We start from the raw sequence: 17,101 nt of genomic DNA on the forward strand, positions 1-17,101 counted from the left end.
CGTGCTCACGCACCACAGCGGGTGACCCGGACGCCACGACGCACTAGGTGGGAACACCCGCTTGCTTCCAAGCGTGGGCCACAATTTGTTAATCCACCAAGCGCTGCAGATAAAAAGACATTTGTGAGCCGAGTGGTTGTCTTTATTTGGCCGCCCTTGATTCTCACCTCCAGCAGTAGAAAGCTAGGGAAAAACGAATCACCTGGGGCGGGGAGATGCCATGCCCGCAGCTGAGGCCACTACCCCCTGCCGTTTCCCGCCAGCCCTATTCACCATGTTGAGGCGAAACGCGGCTTTCCTGGTTGCTTGTGGTTGCCAAGAGTTGTGACAATGCTTCAGTGATAGCTTCGAAACCCGGAAAAAAAAGGGTTGGATAAACTCTACTCGTACCCCCCCCCACAGCAGGGAAAAAGAATTATACTCAATACCACTTTAAGGTAAAGCGGCCGATGAAAAGGAAAACAAAAAGGGTGAGTTATGGAGAGCGGGTGTGTCTTCGCGCGCACAAACGAACACTGACGGTATCTCGATGATCGACTGGCAAAAGAGAAAGACACGGGGGGTGCACAATCACATCATGTCTGTCGATTTGGGCGAATGGGCTCTTTGTGCAATAGGAAAGGGAGACACGTGTAAATACAGAACGCATAGAATAAGATAAGAGACGCATACGCCACCGAGACGTTGAATGTTTCCAGAAGCCCAAAAATGCCAGTACAGACTTGGGAGGGAGGAGGGGGCACCCCGGTAGAAGGACTCCGTGATGTGAAACCTTTTGCGGTGCAAGCCGTGTTTTTGCTTGACCACCCTGAATCCTGGCATCTCTCTCCACAATCTGCCCCGATTATCAGCAGACACACCACCGCATTGTGATTCAAGTTATGTTTGTCTGTGCTGTCGGAGATCGTGTCAATCACCACCTCCGGCTTTATGAATAGTCGTAGTAAGTCGATTGGTGACCTGGCAACCCACCACCTGCGGAAACGTTCACGATGGTGCAATGAGCTCGCCGTGGCAAAGATATGCCTCTCGCCGAGACGAACAACGTAGCACGGGAGGAACATCTCTTGGGTAGGCATTTAGGTGCTGTGGTGGAGCCTGACAGCTTTACTTCGTGCCCAGCAACAATGAGACACGCTCACGTGGTTGTTGTTTTCTATGTAGCCCTAAACCCAGAATGGTAGAAGTGCCTACGGCATCTCCGCGACAGCTCCTTTCATTCCTCCTGCATGCAGTGCAAAAGACATCCTAATCTTGCTTATCCTCCACCGGTGTTGCTGCGGCACTTCCCGCCACCTTAGCGTAATGCCTACGCCATTCGATAATCTGTTGAGCTTGCTCATGAAGCCCTGCTTTGAGGAAGGCCCCCGAGAGCTGTAGCGCGGTCGCCGCGTCAGGCACCCAGTTCCGGTCGCGAAGCTGGTGGAGAGTTTCGACCGTCTTCTCAAAACGCCCGACACGAGCGTAGCCACGAGCAATGGCGTTCAAGGCGTTGTAAGTAAGGGCCTCGCTGTCGCCATGCTCGTGGATATGTCGGACAACTTCCTCCACTTTCTCCATCTGACCCATGCGACAGTAATAGGGAATGAGACCGCAGTAGTCCGAGCAACTCAGCGTCTGTCTCTCGCCGCTGATATTCCGCAGGAGTTCGACACACTTTTCGATCCCAGCACTGGAGTTGCAACGGCAGAACGCGTCGGTCGCAGACCACACCACGCGTTTGGTCAGCCACTGTCGGTTTTCCTCTGTGTTGACCTCGTCAAAAATACGCTGAACATCTTTTTCGAGGCGAGAGCGACCATAGGCACTCAACATGATGCAGTACGTAATATCGTCCATCGGAATGCCAGCGGCGCAGCGCTTCTGGCGCAGCTCCTCCAGCTGCTCAAATGCTTTTGCTCGGCCGTGACCGTCCATGAGAATGTTGTAGGTGACGTTGTTGTCCACGTACCCCTTTTCCAGGAACTCCTCGTGGACCTTCTCCATCTTCGCTACATCGCCCGTCTTGGCGTACGCGTTCATAACTTGGTGAAATGTAACAGACGTAGGCGCTGTGTCGGGGGTTAACTTCATGTCGTCGAAAAGCGACTCCATCTCGGACATGCGACCTGACTTACCAAGCATGTCTAGAACTGTTGTGGCTGTAACTGGGTTCGGTGGCACTTGCTTCATCATGCTGTCCAACACGCCTTGCATCTTGGAGACATTGTGCTGGCGACTGTACAAGGAAAGAAACTGGTTGTATACCTCTGTGTCAGGAAATAAGCGGGAGGCTAGTAGGTCCTCCCAGGCGTTCTCGACACCTTCCTGGTTCCCCATGCGGCTGAGAGAGGAGGCGAGCACCGAGTAAAACGTTGCGGAGATTTCGCCTTCGTGGGACTTGAGCAACTGAATCACCTCGTTCACCTTCTCGCCCTCACCCCAACGAGCAAAGGCGGTAATGAGAGTGCCGAACGTGACGTCATTCATCTCTACGGCTTCCGATTTCATCTTTTCCAGTGTCGCGTCAAACCGCTCGCGGTCCATGCGCTTCCCATACATGTGCAAGAGCACATTGTAGATATCAGTGCTCCATGTGGTGATTTTCTTGACAAACTCGTCGACCTCCGCTGTGGTGCCGCTCTTATCGAGGGCAAGGGCGTGCAACATGCTCGTCTGAACATGAGGGTGGTCGCTGAGGTTTCGCTGCTTGGCATCGGCGTAGAGGGCTTTGGCCTTGTCAATGTCGCCACTATAGACTCGAATGAGAACAGCAAACGTGATTGGCGTAAACTGGACCGTGCCTGCCTCTTCCCGCCTTTGCAGCTCCGCTAGAAGCGCCTCTACAGTGTCCATACGTCCAAGGTCGCCAAAGATGCCCAGGAGGGTAGTATACAGATGAATGTCCGGACGTACACGTCGTTCCTGCATCTCCTTGTAATATTCCTCCACGTGCCTTACATAGTACTTCCCGAGGGCGCGGAACAGCCACGTGTAGGTGACTGCGTCGGGGCTGACGCTGTTGCTCTCCATCTCGCGCTTCGTGGCCAAAACATCCTTCACATTACCCATGAGCGCAAACCACTTGAAGAGTTCATTGTATATGCGCACATCATTGGTCAGGGAGGGGGACTGCATTCGCTGCCATGCATCTTTGATGGATTCTGGGCGTCCTGCAGCGCCGTAGCCGCGGATGACGGCCCGGATATGCGCAGCGCTGATGTCCATCTCAGGATCGCCTTGCTTTAGGCGGGACTCGATGGAGGATAGCAGGGTATCCACCTTGGCAAGCATCAGTTCCTCGCTGCCGCGGTCACCAAAGTGTAGAAGACGGGCGTAGGCAGTAATAACAATGGAGTTACATGTTGCATCCGGCACGTACCCGAGCTCCTTCAACTCTTCCTCGATAGCAGAAATCTCTTCCGCGTTAGTCACGTGTCGCATTTTGTGCCGTAGCGCCGTGGCGCACACGTCAGCGGACAAGGGCATCTTGTGTTCCAGAGCAACCTGAAGCGTTCGCGTGAAGCTGTCGTCGTCATCCAACTTGGCAAAGGCGCGAAACAGCGCTGCACAAACTTCCGTTCGAGTCTCTGGGGTAGGCATGCTGGGAACGGCGTCCAGAATTTCCTGCAGCTTGTTTACGCGCTTCAGTTTCTCATATCCGGAGATGAGAGCGAGAATGTCTTCAGATCCGAGATCCGTGAGGGCGAGACCCTCACGAAACGCCTCTGCGTCAGCCTCGTGGTTCGCAAACAAGTACGCCGCGATGCAAAGCGGCCGCAGTTCCGAAACATCCTTCATTTCTTGTGCGAGTTGGAGCATTAGGTCGGTGCTGTCGTTGTGGCGATAAGAGTCGAACAAGCATCGGATAGAATTGAGGGTCATCACGCAGCCGTACTTGCGGAAGCGGAGAAATGCGCGAAAGAGCAGGTGGGCCATGTCGTGTTGTGCGTACTTGACACATTCCTCAAGAATGCCCTCCATTATTTGAGACGCGTATGCAGGGTCAATGAGCTGCTTGCGGAGAAACTCTTGTAGGATAATCATGAGATGTGTCACTGTGTTGCGGAACTGCAGCTCTCGCTTACGAGAGCGCCAAACCTGCTGACGTACGTGCCGGAGAACATGTCTCGGCTTCGTCTTCACAACCTTCAGGAGGTCATCCTCGTCCTTTTGTGAAAAGGGTCGAAAGGCGCCTGTGCGGCTGTGAAGTACAGCCGTGGAACCAAACACTCCTGCAACGTGCCGACGCAGCATCGAAACGGTGTGGCGAAGCATGTTCGCGGGTTCCCGATGTGAGGATGACAAAGACTTTGAAGAAATACTGAATACCTTCCACAAAAAGAGACAATTGCAGTACTACGTCTCGCAAGTCCTATAGAGCACTACAACGATACGGTGCAGCTTCTCCGTCCTTGAAGGTGCAGCACAAAGCAGGGAGCCCAGGGCGAGTGAGGTCAACAGGCACCAAGTGCATTGCCCACGTAGGAACGGAATTGCATGGGAGGAGTAGAAGGAAATGCGAGTGTGGATGGTAAGATGTGGCGAGCAGTGGTGAGTGCCAGATAGGAGTTTCACCCATCACTTGAGTAAAAAAAACTTTTTGTATGGGTGTGTCTGTGGGGAGGGCGAGGAGGGAGCCCGGCAATCCAAAACAACGGCCAGGGGGCGAGACCGCCTACGTGAGTTCAGCGTCCCCTACATACCTAAAGGGGATGCCTGTCGTCGAAACCACACCGTCACATGCATTGATGTTTCTCGATCTTCCGCGTTTGAGAGTCGAGAGACTCCAGGTAGGTCGTTTTTTCTTTTTTTTTTTGAGGGGCGGAACAAAAGCAGTTAGGAGATTAAAAGAGGACCGCCGCCTCGATTGCAGCAGGGATAGGCCTCAAGGTGGTTTGAAGTACATGTTTTGACACTGCTCTTGTACACGTGCGGTACCGCGGGGCTTTACAGAGGGCTGCTGCTTCATGAAAAGCAGCCAAGAAAGTAGTATTGACCCCCAGCGCTTTGTTCAATGGAATCAAGAATGACACAGCAATGCTGGAGCAACAGCAAGTGTGTTCTCTACCCCTATAGTTCACAGAGCTGCTCCCCTGTCTCGTGCCAGTCTTTGCGGCCTTCAAGAAGTGAATGCGGTGGGCTCCACGACGAAGAGTGGTTCACACATTACGCCGCGATCATCTCAAAATTTCGACGCCGTGTGTTCGTTGTAGGCGACGGATGACGTTGATACGAGTCTCCCCAGCGCCCTCCATGGGCGAGACCCTTTATGAAGATATCAATGAGCTCTTTGTGGAGCTAAAAACCTGCACGTAGGTCGTACTACACAATGCTCGCGGCGTTCCATGTTAAACCCACATTTACGAATAGGCAGCTTTTTATACACTGTGGCGGCAGGGCGGCGAAGAAAAAAGCGTGAAGAAAGGAAAGTGTACAGAGCAGTCGCACAACATTAAAAAAAAAGCGATTGTGAAGTGAGATTGCATCTTGAGGAGAAGAAGTCGGAGACGAAGCATTGAAAAAAAAAATGTGCGGCAGTCCGAAAATGTAGACTGAATTGCCGTGTTCACCGAAGTTCCTCCCCTTCGCCCCCCCCCTCCCCGCCAGGTATTCCCTCTTGAAGCCCCGCATCGACCGGATATGGAGACAGTGGGCTCAGTGGTCCCCCTTTTGAGGGCCTCGCAGTGAGAAATCGATACTCTTTACTGTCGCCTCTCTCTCTCTGGGGAAGGTTTTAATTGATCTTTTCTCGCCATAATCGTCCTCACGCTTTAATAGAGTATTGCCCCCCAAAAAAAAAACTCGATAGGGCAAAAAGGCAGCCAGAACATATATATATCTGAGAGTTTTGAGGTGGTCGCAGAAAACGGATAAAGGAGGAGGAAAAAAAAGTCCGAATGTGGCCCACCCGACCGACAAAAATGATTACCGTTTGAGCAAGGAGCGAGTGGTGAGGGGACAGCTTGTCGGGGGGGGGGGGGAGGGGGAGGACGGGAGTCGCTATGAGCGTGAGGGGATGAGCGATTCAGCGTCGTCCAGGTATACCACGCCTTGACCGACAGGGGATTGTAACAGCATCTCAAACGGCTTCTTCGGGTACTCGATAAGGTCCTCAAAAGATGTGGGCAACTCATACGCCTTGCACGCATCCAGGAGGTCTGCATCGTGAAAGAACATATTCTCCCACGAGGTGGGGAAGTGTGCGCGTAACATTGCCACCACCTCCGGCAAGTTCTCTTTGAGCGTGAACATGAAACAGTTCGCACCCGCGTCGAATGTGTAGGCCATAGCGTTGTAGCCCTTCTTGGCGTTGAAGGCTTGGATGAGACGAATCATGGCATAGCTGTCTTCCGTGGCGTACTGGATCGGGGGTTCGGTGGTGCGGCAAATCTCCTGCAGATCGTCAGAATCAGCCATGGTGATTTCAGCAAATCTATTAAAGTCGCGCTGCTGAATGGCCTCCTTCACCGCGTGCATGCGAGCCGGCACAACAGATTCGATCCGTTTCTTCATCAAGGGGGATGTCTTCAGGGACTGCTGCATGCCAGCCGTGCTTGAGACATCCTTCTTTTGGCCCTTGAGAACAGCACACATCACCTGCATCTCCGGCCAGTATGTTTCATCGACAAACTGCGTCGCGACGCAATCGGTGCCATCAGACTTCTCGCCCTTATGCCATATCACAAACCCGCCATGGGCGCTGCGGCATGCACTCCCAGAACCGAGGCGCGAGAGCATCGACACATCGATGTCGGCAGCGTACGCTTTCACGAGCGCTGCGGCGAGCGCGCAGTAGCCGCTGGCAGAGGAGGCCATACCAGCTGCTGTAGGAAAATTGTTTTCGGAGACGATATACGCCCTGAGGTTCTTCAACTCATTTGGACAGTTATCCCGGACGAGCCCCAGGACAGATTGAACGCGCGGCGTCTCCGAAATGTTACTTTTTTTGCCATTCAACCACAGCTCATCCTCGGCAGCGTCGCTGCGGAGTTCTACCGACGTCTTGGAGCGAAACGGCTTGGTGGAGAGCGTGATACTAAATGAATCATTGGTGGGCAGGATCAGTTTCTCACCACCGTCCCGCTTTCCCCAATACTTGATGAAGGCGATGTTGATCGGTGCCTCAACTGTAATGCGAATTGGTGTCGTCATGATTCGATGGATCTTTGATTGAGCCGAAGGTTGTTAGGGGTGGGGAGAACAACAAAAAGTGGATTCTGAGCCTTTTGTTTTGACAGAAAAGAAAAGCGAGGGTCAAGGATCTTCGTCGTCGCAATTACCAGGGAGTGAGAGAGGGTAAAACTCGGTATGGAATCCAAAACTGACAGAAACAAATGTGTACCAAGGGGGGGAGCGACTGCAATTCAAGGGGAAGTGTTGAAATGGGAATGATTAGATGTGACGCTTCGTAGAAGGCGTGGAGGGGCGCGGGGGGGGGGGGGACACAAAGGTGAAACAATGTGGCCAGAACGGGGGTTGAGGTACCTTTGCCAAAGCATACCTTGGTGTAATCAAGGAGAGCACAGAACCACTCCTGCCTTAGGTGCAAACAATACGCATATGCTTTCACCCAGTTGTTCACGCCCACTAGGGAACGCGCGATACGACGGGGCATCGCTTCCATCATTACGAACTTTTATCGCACTGAATCCTCACACCACCATTAAGGCTTGCGACAGACGCAGTATGCATGCTCCTTCGGTCTGACTCCGACTGCACACCGGGGTGAGAGGAGGGTACAGAAAATTCAACATTCTCTAAAAGGCTTTCATCAGCGCAGCCTACGCTAGTAGCTCGCGTACAGTACGCTGCAGATGTGGATCCACTGTAGGCGCGAAAAGCTCATGCACAGCAGAGATGCTCTGCCTTGGCCCCCAGCCAAGTCCTTGAACGATACTCCTCCATTCGGTTCCTTGCCTCGGCGTGCCTTCCTCATTAGCGACTGATAATGGTGACGAAGTAGCGACCGCCAGAAAACGCTCCTCGTCCGCAGCAAAGACAAACCGCACCCCTAAAAAAAAGCCGCCCTGTGTCACCGTCTCAGAGCAAAGTGAGAGGGGGCCGAAGCTGTCGGTTAGCAAGGCGATCACTCGGATCGGTGTATGTGCATCAAATGGAATCGCTTGTTGGTGAGACAGATAGTGGCAGGCCTGAAGAGCAGAGTGACGGCCACACAGAGCAGCGGGCGCGTGAAACGAGACGAGGCCGTCCGTAGGTGACCCACTCCCGTTTCTCTGAAGCAGCTGCGTCAGCTGCGCGTCGGTCGACGCCACCTGCGACGCAGTAGTCTCCAGCTCACGGTAAATTTCGACCAACTCCTTTTGGAGGCCCTGTAGTTTCTGCCACATGGTGGTGCCATCTGCAGCGTAATCTGGTATCTTCTCCAGGTCGGGGAGGCACTCCGCTAGTCTCCAGTCCATCTGAAGGTCAGGAGGCAGTAAATGATTGAAAGGCAGCTCTGCAGTCTCGCGGCAACGCTCGCGCATCTGTGTCGCTGCGGTGCCAGATGTTAGCAGAGGTGCTGTGGCGCTGGCAGCTTCCGTCTGGGTTCCCGATTGCGCGGCATACACGTGAGACTGTATCGTCACGACGCAATTCTTCAGCCGTGCGCCATTGAGGTACTGCACGGCCTGCTGTGCCGCTGCCGCGCTACGGAACCGCACGTAGTAGCACGGTCGCTTTGTCGCTGCATCAAATTGCAGCTTTATTTCCAACACCTCATTGAGAATCTGCAGCCATTCCTCTACGTCCTGCATGGACACCGCCTTGTCGGCGTCGTCCAGGAAGACGTAAACAACAGCTGCGTCATGAGTCATTACTTCCATGACCGTACCACTGTGTGTGATTGGCATTGGGATACGTGGTGGGTGAACCTCAGCAAAGAAGGCGGTGGGCCATTGGCAGAAGTGGCAAGGGTAAGACGGAAATGGGCCGGCGTGATACTTGACGTGTCACAGAGAAACAGGCGAAACAGGGTACGTGGTGGATTCAAAAGCTAGAAGAGTACACTTCGGAGAGTGACTGCTACACAAAGGAGCAAGTGCAGTGAAAAGGGGGACCTAGAGGGCCGAACGAGGAAAGGGGAGGCAGAATCTGCCAGGACGTCTACGTAAGTGTTCTCTGTTTCCCCACCCATGCAAAAGTACCACGCTGGCTCATTCTGGTAATCGTTTCTCTATTGGCTGGAGTGGAACAGGAAAAATTACCCCCCAAATCAGAAAGTCAATCACATGGCAACATACGCACGCGCGGGGAGGATTAGTAATGAATCCGATTCAACGGGGTGGGGGGTGCATGGCACACGCCATCAGACCTCACCGTGTAAGCACAAGTGATCAGACGTCCGGGTGTTGGGTGTGACCGTGGACGTTGACTCCACAACGTCTTCTCCCAAAACATCAGCGGCTCTCACCTCTCGCCGCAGACGCTGCCACACAACTGTCCAGCAGGGAAGAGCAACGACCGTGTAGGCGAAAACTATTAGAAGGGCGTTGCGCATCTGGATGCGACAGACACAGCGCCCCCCGCCCTCGACGTCGGTAATCCACGCGCATTGAAGCGATGGCTCAGCCGCACTGCATGCGTCGCGTGAACGGCCACGACAGTTTCGCCCCCAAAAGTCGGACAACAGTCCCGTTACCGTGGGCGAGGGAAAGTCTCCTAAAAGATGGATGAAGAAGGTAGAGTAGCTCGCAGCATACGGGCGCAGGCTCGGTGGCACCATGGTGAGGATGCAAGCATTGATGGGCGCGGTGATGGTGAAAAATGCTAGAACAGAGGCCAAAAAAGTGATGCCAAAGACCACCGTATGCGTGCTGTAAAGCGCAACTACACCGCTGGGGATAGCAAAGCACATCATGAGGATGTTGAACCGCTGGCAATGCATAGCCCCGGCGATCCCAGTGCTGCCGCCGAAGCGATCAACAAAAAGGCCACCGAGAAGCGATCCCACTGCACCGCTGAATGCTGTTGCGAGGCCCATGAAAACCGCAGCAGCTGTATGGGAGAATTGCAGTGGACCCTCGTGTAAAAGGGGTATCCCCCAGGTCGAGACGGCACCCATCAAGAAACAGTACACTGAAAATCCCAGCACCAGCAGTATGTAATTTTTGTTGCATAAAACACGACTCGTTGCCGCGAAAAACGATATGTGTGAGGTGGACCCCGTCGCCGGAGCGAGATGGTAGCGATTAGGCATGTAGAAGACCAGGCCTATGACGGGGAGCGCCGCCAACGCCTGCACTACAAGAACTACTCGCCATGGTGGAAGGCCCCACAACGTGGAGTACGACGACAGCGCACCGCCGCAGCCAATCCCCGCTGCTGTCCCAATAGGGATTGCAGAGAAAAACAAACCAAGCCATGAAGCCCGGCTTCCGTAAGGAGCAATAGTATCGATAATGGTCACAGTAAACCCCACAAATGCAGCTTCAGCAACACCAACCAGAATGCGACAAATCAGTACGGACGCATAGCTCAACGAAGCAGCGCAGGTCACGGATGCAAGGCACCAGATCGCCAAACCGAGCCCAATGATTGCTTTGGAACCCCACACAATGCCCCGAGAAGTGAAGAGGGGGCTCGAAAACACGTACCCGATCGTGAACCCAGAAATAAGTAAGCCACTTTTCGCATCAGACAACGGCGTGCCGTTATCGATGAGATGGCTGTCGATGCGGATGGAGGACAGTGCGCCAGCAATAGCGCCTCGATCGAAAAAAAGTAGAAAGTTAATCAAGGTAAAGGTCCACAAAACCGATCGCGGCGACATCCCGATCTCTACTACGGTCTCGCCACCACACGCCTGGGGTGCGCTATTGCTTGATTCACCTCGCTGCAGTAGTGCGCTTTCGTTCGACACCCCGTGCATTCCCCTGTTTCCAGTGGCTCCACGGGCCAGTCGTAGGGGGTTGAATGCGTTTTGTCTTTGACTATCCGCCATGCATGGGTTTCGTTGGGATTCTCAGCTTACTCTGGCCTCGATAACCTCACCTATGCATCGAAAAAAAAAACGGTATAGAAAAGCCCTGTGATGTGCTTTCGAGAAGCTTCTCCACTAGCAGCTACGCTGCAGACCACTGCGCGGTTCGGCTGTGCTCAGTTATCCAGACTCCTATTACAGAGAAAAGTGTCCATTTCATCGTGGGAGCCGAATCGGAAACAAAAAAGGAAAGGTCACGCACGGAGAGGCTCACAAAAGACCCGCGGAAAACATAAGGAAGGCAACGAGTAAAAGGAGGGGATGGGGTGGGGAAGATTAAAAAATAGCCCAGGGAGGCCACTTTACACCGCGTTACAACAGCGCAAGGCCCACGTGAGGAAAAAGGTCGTGGAAGGCATAGCACACCTCGAAACGAGTGCAGTTCATTGCCGACCTGGGGAATCGTGCCGAAACATCAATTCCAGCGCGAAGGAGGCGAACTCCATGTATCACACCGTACACTTAGTAGTTGAGAGAGTTGTCCCATCGATGCCCACTGCAGAACAACAGCCGCCCGTCTTTGGCATCAGCGTGCAGCAGTCTACGTGTGGGGGAGAAGAGGGGGGGGTGAGGGTGGCGCAGGGCAGGGGGGGGGGGCAGGAAAAGTGCATCAAAGGTTCAAGAGAATACGTGTGTTAAAAAAATTTTTTTATCGGGACGAGCAGCAGACATGCAGCAGAAAAGAACAACAACACCGTAAAAAGATGATTTAAAAAAAAACTCGTGCGATCCCAAGTGGTGTTCATCTCGGTGGCCCCTCCCCCCTACCCTTCACCAGAAGACGCACCTACAGGCGTCCTTCTTGTTCTTCTCGGACCGTCGGCGCATGAACACGTCAAGGGGACCCACCATCACACGGCACGCGTACGCCAGCACGTCTCACGAGGTTTCACAGCAAAGGCATCTGCGCAGCGAGGTCGGTGATGGCAGCCTTTGAGGGGTTGGCCTCACTCAAGACACTCGTGAGTGCGGTGGCGGCGGCACGCCAACGTTCCACCAGAGTACGTTGGTGCAAAACATTCCACTGCACCGATTCATTCCATGCCTCAACAGCAAAAAACTCAACGACAGTTTCGCACATGCCGATGACTCCCTCCACTGCGGGGGAATGGTCGCTATCCTTTAGCGAATGAAGAAAAGCAGTGCGCAGCGACGCACACTCGCCAGTGAGACGGGGGAGGGCAGCAATCAGTACGTCGTACACTCTAAGTCGTCCATCACCGTTGCGAGCCATCTTGAAAGCAGCATAGAGGTTTGCAAATAGGGCGCCGAGCGCCGCCGTGGAGGAAAGGTTGTCGGTGAGCTGTAACCGAGCCGCTTCCAACATCATGGTGAGCGCTGCATCACATAGAGGAGCGGAGTCGCATAGAGGGAAGTGTGCGGCGACACGGTGGCATGCTGCCGCCGCTTGCTCGAGATCGGCAGGGCCGACTGCAGGCATACTGGGGAGCTCGGCCAAGTGCAGTGCCTCCATGTCATCGGGAATAAAAGCATCATGCGCTAGCAGGTCATGCAGGGTGGTCTCTAAACGGGCGAGAGCGAGCGTCACACGCTGACGCGCTTCGATGAACATATCCGTTACATGATTTCTTTCGTCGCAAGAGCTGAGTAGACTTGCGAGACGATCGCGGTGCCTGCAAAGCTCTACAGAAGAAAGAGCTGTCTGCCCAGCGGTAAAGACGTCGAACTCGGTATCAAGGAGCAGGGAAAGCCGATCACGCAGCAGCCAGTCAGCGGCGCCGACGATTACCTCTGCATCGCGGGAGTCGCGGTGATCTGTTTGGAGCTCTACCCCGGTATGAAGGAGCCGCACTGCTCGAACAGGGTCGCTGTCGAGAAGTGTCTCAGAAACATACCATAGAAAGCGGCTCCACCACTGAGATTCAGAGAGTGCCAGCACCTCCTGTTCCAGGAGGGGACAGACACGCAGCACAAGAATGCTACCGATCTCGACACGCATTTCCGCGGTGTGCTCCACTAAACATCCCATCGCGAACACCTTGGCGAACTCGAGAACACAAGAAGGGGGCTGATGCTGGTGAAACGCGATAATACACAGCTCCGCCACTGCGCCAGCAAAGTGAAGCAGCGAGGAGCAAAGCAGAAAGGAGACGATCTCGCTACACGACTGCACCGCTACCTGCTTCCCTGTGGTGCATACCAGCAGCGCTTTTACGTGGACCATGCCCTCTTCGCCCTTTCCCAGAAGAAAAGCGATCTGGGCCTCAGACTGCAGCAAAGAAGCCTCCAACACCCCGGCGAAGGGCTCAGCTTGATGACACAATCTCAGCGTCTCCTCGAGCTTCTCTGTGGCGTCTCCGCCATCGTCGTTCAGCCTGAGGGCAATCCGTGCCATGTCTAGCAAACAAGCCTGCAGTTCTTCCTTTGAAGCGACGTCGCGAAAAAGTCGCTGCGCGGCGTCTAGGCACCTCCACCGTGTTTCGGCACATAAGCAACACGATTGCGCCATCACAGCCTCGGTCGATAGCCGCCAGAGACAGCAGAAAAGAAAGCGGTTGAAAGCTGGTGGCGGCGTAGCCCCGTTAGAGAGGCGGCGCAGCAGTTCATTGACACTCCACTCAGAGCAATGATGAATGAGAACACACAGAAGTCGGAACTGGTCCACGACGTTCTCTGAGGCTGCTACGCGCCGATGAAGCGCTTGGAACAAGGTTTCCTGGACAGCAGAGAGCTTCTCCATTCCGAGCGTTGCCATGGCGCACAGATTCTCCACATCGACAGCAGTGTCGTCGCACAGAATGCCAAAGAGTGCCAGCACCTGATCCACAGCCTGGCGGTAAACCTCAGCTTTAAAGCGGATCACGAGCGGCTCGACAGTGTGCAGAAGCTCGTACGACCTCGTCGCCGCATCCGCAGCGGCATCGTAGTTTCCGGATAGAAGCAAAGAATATCCGTACTGCAGTTGCGTCATGCCGAGAAAGGTTCGCTGCCTCACGGTGCGCACTCTCTTTTCACCTTGCAGTCTCAGGGAAAGGAGCAGCAGTGATTGGAGCGCAGCCTGGACGTCTGACACCGACGTTCCTGATGCACACGCTATGGGTTCCATTCCCTGGCCCTCTGAGGATGCGTGGGTGTTTCCATCCAGGACGTCCGCCTTGAAGTCGGGCCCATTGAGCGCCTTGACGGCGGCGTCGTAGATGAATTCAAATAACGCCTCTGTGTACGTGATACTCGACCGCGTTTCCTCAGCCAACTGGGCGGCAATGACGCATGCGTGGTCATGCCGCCCCGTCTCCCAGGCTGCGTGCAGCTGAGCAAATTGGACTTCCGCTGAGAATCGCTGTACGGTGGAGGCAGCTGCGGTGGTACCGGCGCACGCCCTGACGACCCATGTCGCCCATGATAAGGCTTGCTCAGCGGCGTCGGCGTGGTGCGTCTGGATGAGCCCTTTGCTTGTCTTTAAGCACATCAAGATACACTTTTCCGCGTCGTCTAGATGGTGTAACAAGTGCGCCTCACGAACCTCTTGGGTGGCGAAGACGCAGTGACTGCACAAAAATAAGTGCGCTACGAGCCAGCGCGTCTGCACCTTGAGATCTTTGCGCTCCAACTGCCACCCAGGTAGCACAGTGGTGTTCCAGCTGTCTAGCGCCAACACCTGCACGCGCAACGCGGCTTTTACCGGCAGACACCCACCTTTTTGGGCGTATGCTGAGACACAATGAAGGTGAGTCGTCAGCTCCTGGAGGGCGTCCTCCATATGAAAAGGTGCATCAGCGTCCAGCCAACAGGGTACCGATGAATGCAACCACTCAGCGCATCTCACCACAGCAGACAAGCCGCCATCAGTGGCTGCTGTCATGGAGTCAGTTCACCTCTCTCTTTATGTTGGGTGTTTGGAGATGAGTCAAAAGCGCTCGATCGCCAACCTCGTATATAGAGAGCGCAGTGAGCAGAGCCAGGTGAGTTGATGAAAATAAGAAAAACACGTTCATCGTTGGGCCGGGCTTAAAAAAAAAAAGAGGTTCGGAGGACCCCGCCACAAATGCAAAGACGAACCGCTCACCTACAAAGTAACACAAAAACGAAAAAACAAGAGGGGTATTTGCAAAGGGGTAAAGAAAATGAAATGAGGGAGGAGGAGGCCGCTACTGAGCCCATGTGAGCGCCATTTTAGATGGAGCAGCGGCTCTTGCACCTCCCTGCCCCCCCCCTCTGTGCCGCATCACTAGAAAGGTGAGGTTTGGGCCTACCAGCGAGTTACAGTCGGCGGCTTTCAGCGCTCTGTTGTCATCGTTCGCTGATAGCTCCACATTGAATGTCCGAAAGGGCAGCCAGCGCAAGAACTTCTGTGCTATTGTTTATTGAAATAATCTTTTCAAAACGAACATGAGTAGTTATGGCAGACAAGGGCACCGTGAAAACAATGAGACGGCATAAAGATTCTTCGGCGTATCTAGAGGACGAAGCATCTCCGAGGGGGGGGGGGAAACTGTTCAACACGCGATGATAGAACATTCCATCAACACTGGTCGAGGTGTCGACAGGAGACACTGCCGCGCAACAGCACCCAACATGTCAACAGTAGAGGTGTGAAGAAAAAAAAATGGTAGTCCAGCGAACCATGCGCACACCACTACACTCAGAGCGGAGGCATTACACCGATACGAGAGGCGCTTTGTTGTGACTATGAATGGGGGCGGATGTCTTGCTCATCGTTTTCCTGAGTCGATGATAGCGCGTGCCTTCTCGACCTCCTCTTCCTGCGACACAGTGCGCTCGCGCTCGCGCACCATTTGAATAATCTGCTTAGATACCCGATGCTCGCGCACCTTGCGCTCCAGCACGGGGGTGGTGGGACCTACCGTGTACGCGTGATACACAAAAGATAACCAAATGTTACCGAAGAGAATGAGACAGATAAACACCATAGACATCACAAACGTCTTCCACAGGTGCATCTGCGTCTTTCGCCAGATCCACCGAGCGCGGTTTGTGCGGAACGGCTTTGTCCAAACGCCTATCTTGTTCATAGCGAGCATGCGGTAAAACATCGTGCGACGCGCTAATGTGTCTTTTACAGGGCCTCCGCCTGGACCCCACATGCCTGGGCGGTCTGAGTACTTGGATGGTGTGGGTGCCAGGTGACCCCGGTTCATGCGGGACACCGTGCAGCGACGCAGCATAGTGACTCCTTGTTTTGCTGCAACTGTATAGTGCTAAAGTGGAAAGGGCGACCGCGGGGACAAAGCCCAAGTCACCTGGCGAGTATTGCGAGTGAAAGGCTGCTACACACGAAAGAAAAAATAGCAGTTCGGCAAAAGAGTGTCGTAATCGCAAACACCCCGAGTAAAAAAAAACGACCAAGAAGCGAGCGATTCGTCGTTGAATTTTTGTAGACGAATCATGCCCAGGAGATGAAAAGTAAAAAGAAGGAAGAGTGAATAAAAATACTAGCGGGCAGACGCGAGGAGTCGCTGATGTAAATGAGGGTGAGGGCCAAGAGCCACTGGGGCTCCTAACGGGCTCCCCCAATGAGAAAACAGTGCAGAGGCACAACGCACATCTCCTCATAGCATTGGCGGTAGGCGAGAGACTTAGTCCACACGTCTCACATGTCAGGCATATGTGGATCGAATTGTGAAGGATACTTTGTAGTCACGCACATTGAACGCACCATCAGCGTGAGTCGTTCGCAGCAGCTTATCGGACAGGGTCCTTGATGGGTACATCGTTGGGGCTTTTTCTTTCCTCCTAAACGGTGTCCAGTTACAGCGCTGTGCCAAAGCCATAGGTTTGTTCCAACACGGAATACACTACCATGGAGACCTCGGCGGGTTCACCAACGCACGCGCACACACGCACAACCACGGCGCACTTACCTCTGTTGCTCTGGAGCTGAATTCCGGTGCTTAAAGATGATTTGTTTCGTCAGTGGAATCAGCGCGCGAGTTGAAACAGCGCTCCTGTCCGCCCTCCCCCCCCCTCACCCCTCGTCACCCCTCTTTTGGGAGTCCGATGAACGCGACGCGTGCCAGAAAAACGTGGGTGGACTGCGCACATTCATCCAGTTCAACAAATCGCATTCAGGCTCGTTTTCGGGGAGAGGAGCAAGGGCGTCCCCAGCCATGGGGTCGCACGGGGGGAGGAGGGGGGGGGGGGGTTAAGCGTGTGCCG

The 17,101-nt window shown here is 54.1% G+C and overlaps 6 protein-coding genes across 6 annotated transcripts; all 6 read right to left on the reverse strand.

Annotated features, from left to right (window-relative positions):
• Positions 1-1,248: 1,248 nt before the first annotated feature.
• Positions 1,249-4,257, reverse strand: JKF63_06484 (uncharacterized protein; the record flags this gene model as incomplete). Its single annotated transcript, XM_067902433.1, has 1 exon — positions 1,249-4,257. One exon carries the CDS (start codon positions 4,255-4,257, stop codon positions 1,249-1,251), a length of 3,009 nt encoding a protein of 1,002 aa, XP_067757850.1.
• Positions 4,258-5,982: 1,725 nt separating this feature from the next.
• JKF63_06485 (uncharacterized protein) lies at positions 5,983-7,134 on the reverse strand (the record flags this gene model as incomplete). Its single annotated transcript, XM_067902434.1, has 1 exon — positions 5,983-7,134. The coding sequence occupies one exon, from the start codon at positions 7,132-7,134 to the stop codon at positions 5,983-5,985; it is 1,152 nt and encodes a 383-aa protein (XP_067757851.1).
• Positions 7,135-7,763: 629 nt separating this feature from the next.
• On the reverse strand, positions 7,764-8,807 carry JKF63_06486 (uncharacterized protein; the record flags this gene model as incomplete). The annotated part of the gene is made up of 1 exon (XM_067902435.1): positions 7,764-8,807. The coding sequence occupies one exon, from the start codon at positions 8,805-8,807 to the stop codon at positions 7,764-7,766; it is 1,044 nt and encodes a 347-aa protein (XP_067757852.1).
• A 482-nt stretch (positions 8,808-9,289) lies between these two features.
• Positions 9,290-10,852, reverse strand: JKF63_06487 (uncharacterized protein; the record flags this gene model as incomplete). Its single annotated transcript, XM_067902436.1, has 1 exon — positions 9,290-10,852. The coding sequence occupies one exon, from the start codon at positions 10,850-10,852 to the stop codon at positions 9,290-9,292; it is 1,563 nt and encodes a 520-aa protein (XP_067757853.1).
• Positions 10,853-11,852: 1,000 nt separating this feature from the next.
• Positions 11,853-14,786, reverse strand: JKF63_06488 (uncharacterized protein; the record flags this gene model as incomplete). The annotated part of the gene is made up of 1 exon (XM_067902437.1): positions 11,853-14,786. One exon carries the CDS (start codon positions 14,784-14,786, stop codon positions 11,853-11,855), a length of 2,934 nt encoding a protein of 977 aa, XP_067757854.1.
• Positions 14,787-15,636: 850 nt separating this feature from the next.
• JKF63_06489 (uncharacterized protein) lies at positions 15,637-16,110 on the reverse strand (the record flags this gene model as incomplete). The annotated part of the gene is made up of 1 exon (XM_067902438.1): positions 15,637-16,110. One exon carries the CDS (start codon positions 16,108-16,110, stop codon positions 15,637-15,639), a length of 474 nt encoding a protein of 157 aa, XP_067757855.1.
• Positions 16,111-17,101: the final 991 nt, after the last annotated feature.

This window comes from Porcisia hertigi, chromosome 18 (genome assembly GCF_017918235.1).
Source record: "Porcisia hertigi strain C119 chromosome 18, whole genome shotgun sequence".
In the NCBI taxonomy this organism is placed as follows: domain Eukaryota; phylum Euglenozoa; class Kinetoplastea; order Trypanosomatida; family Trypanosomatidae; genus Porcisia; species Porcisia hertigi.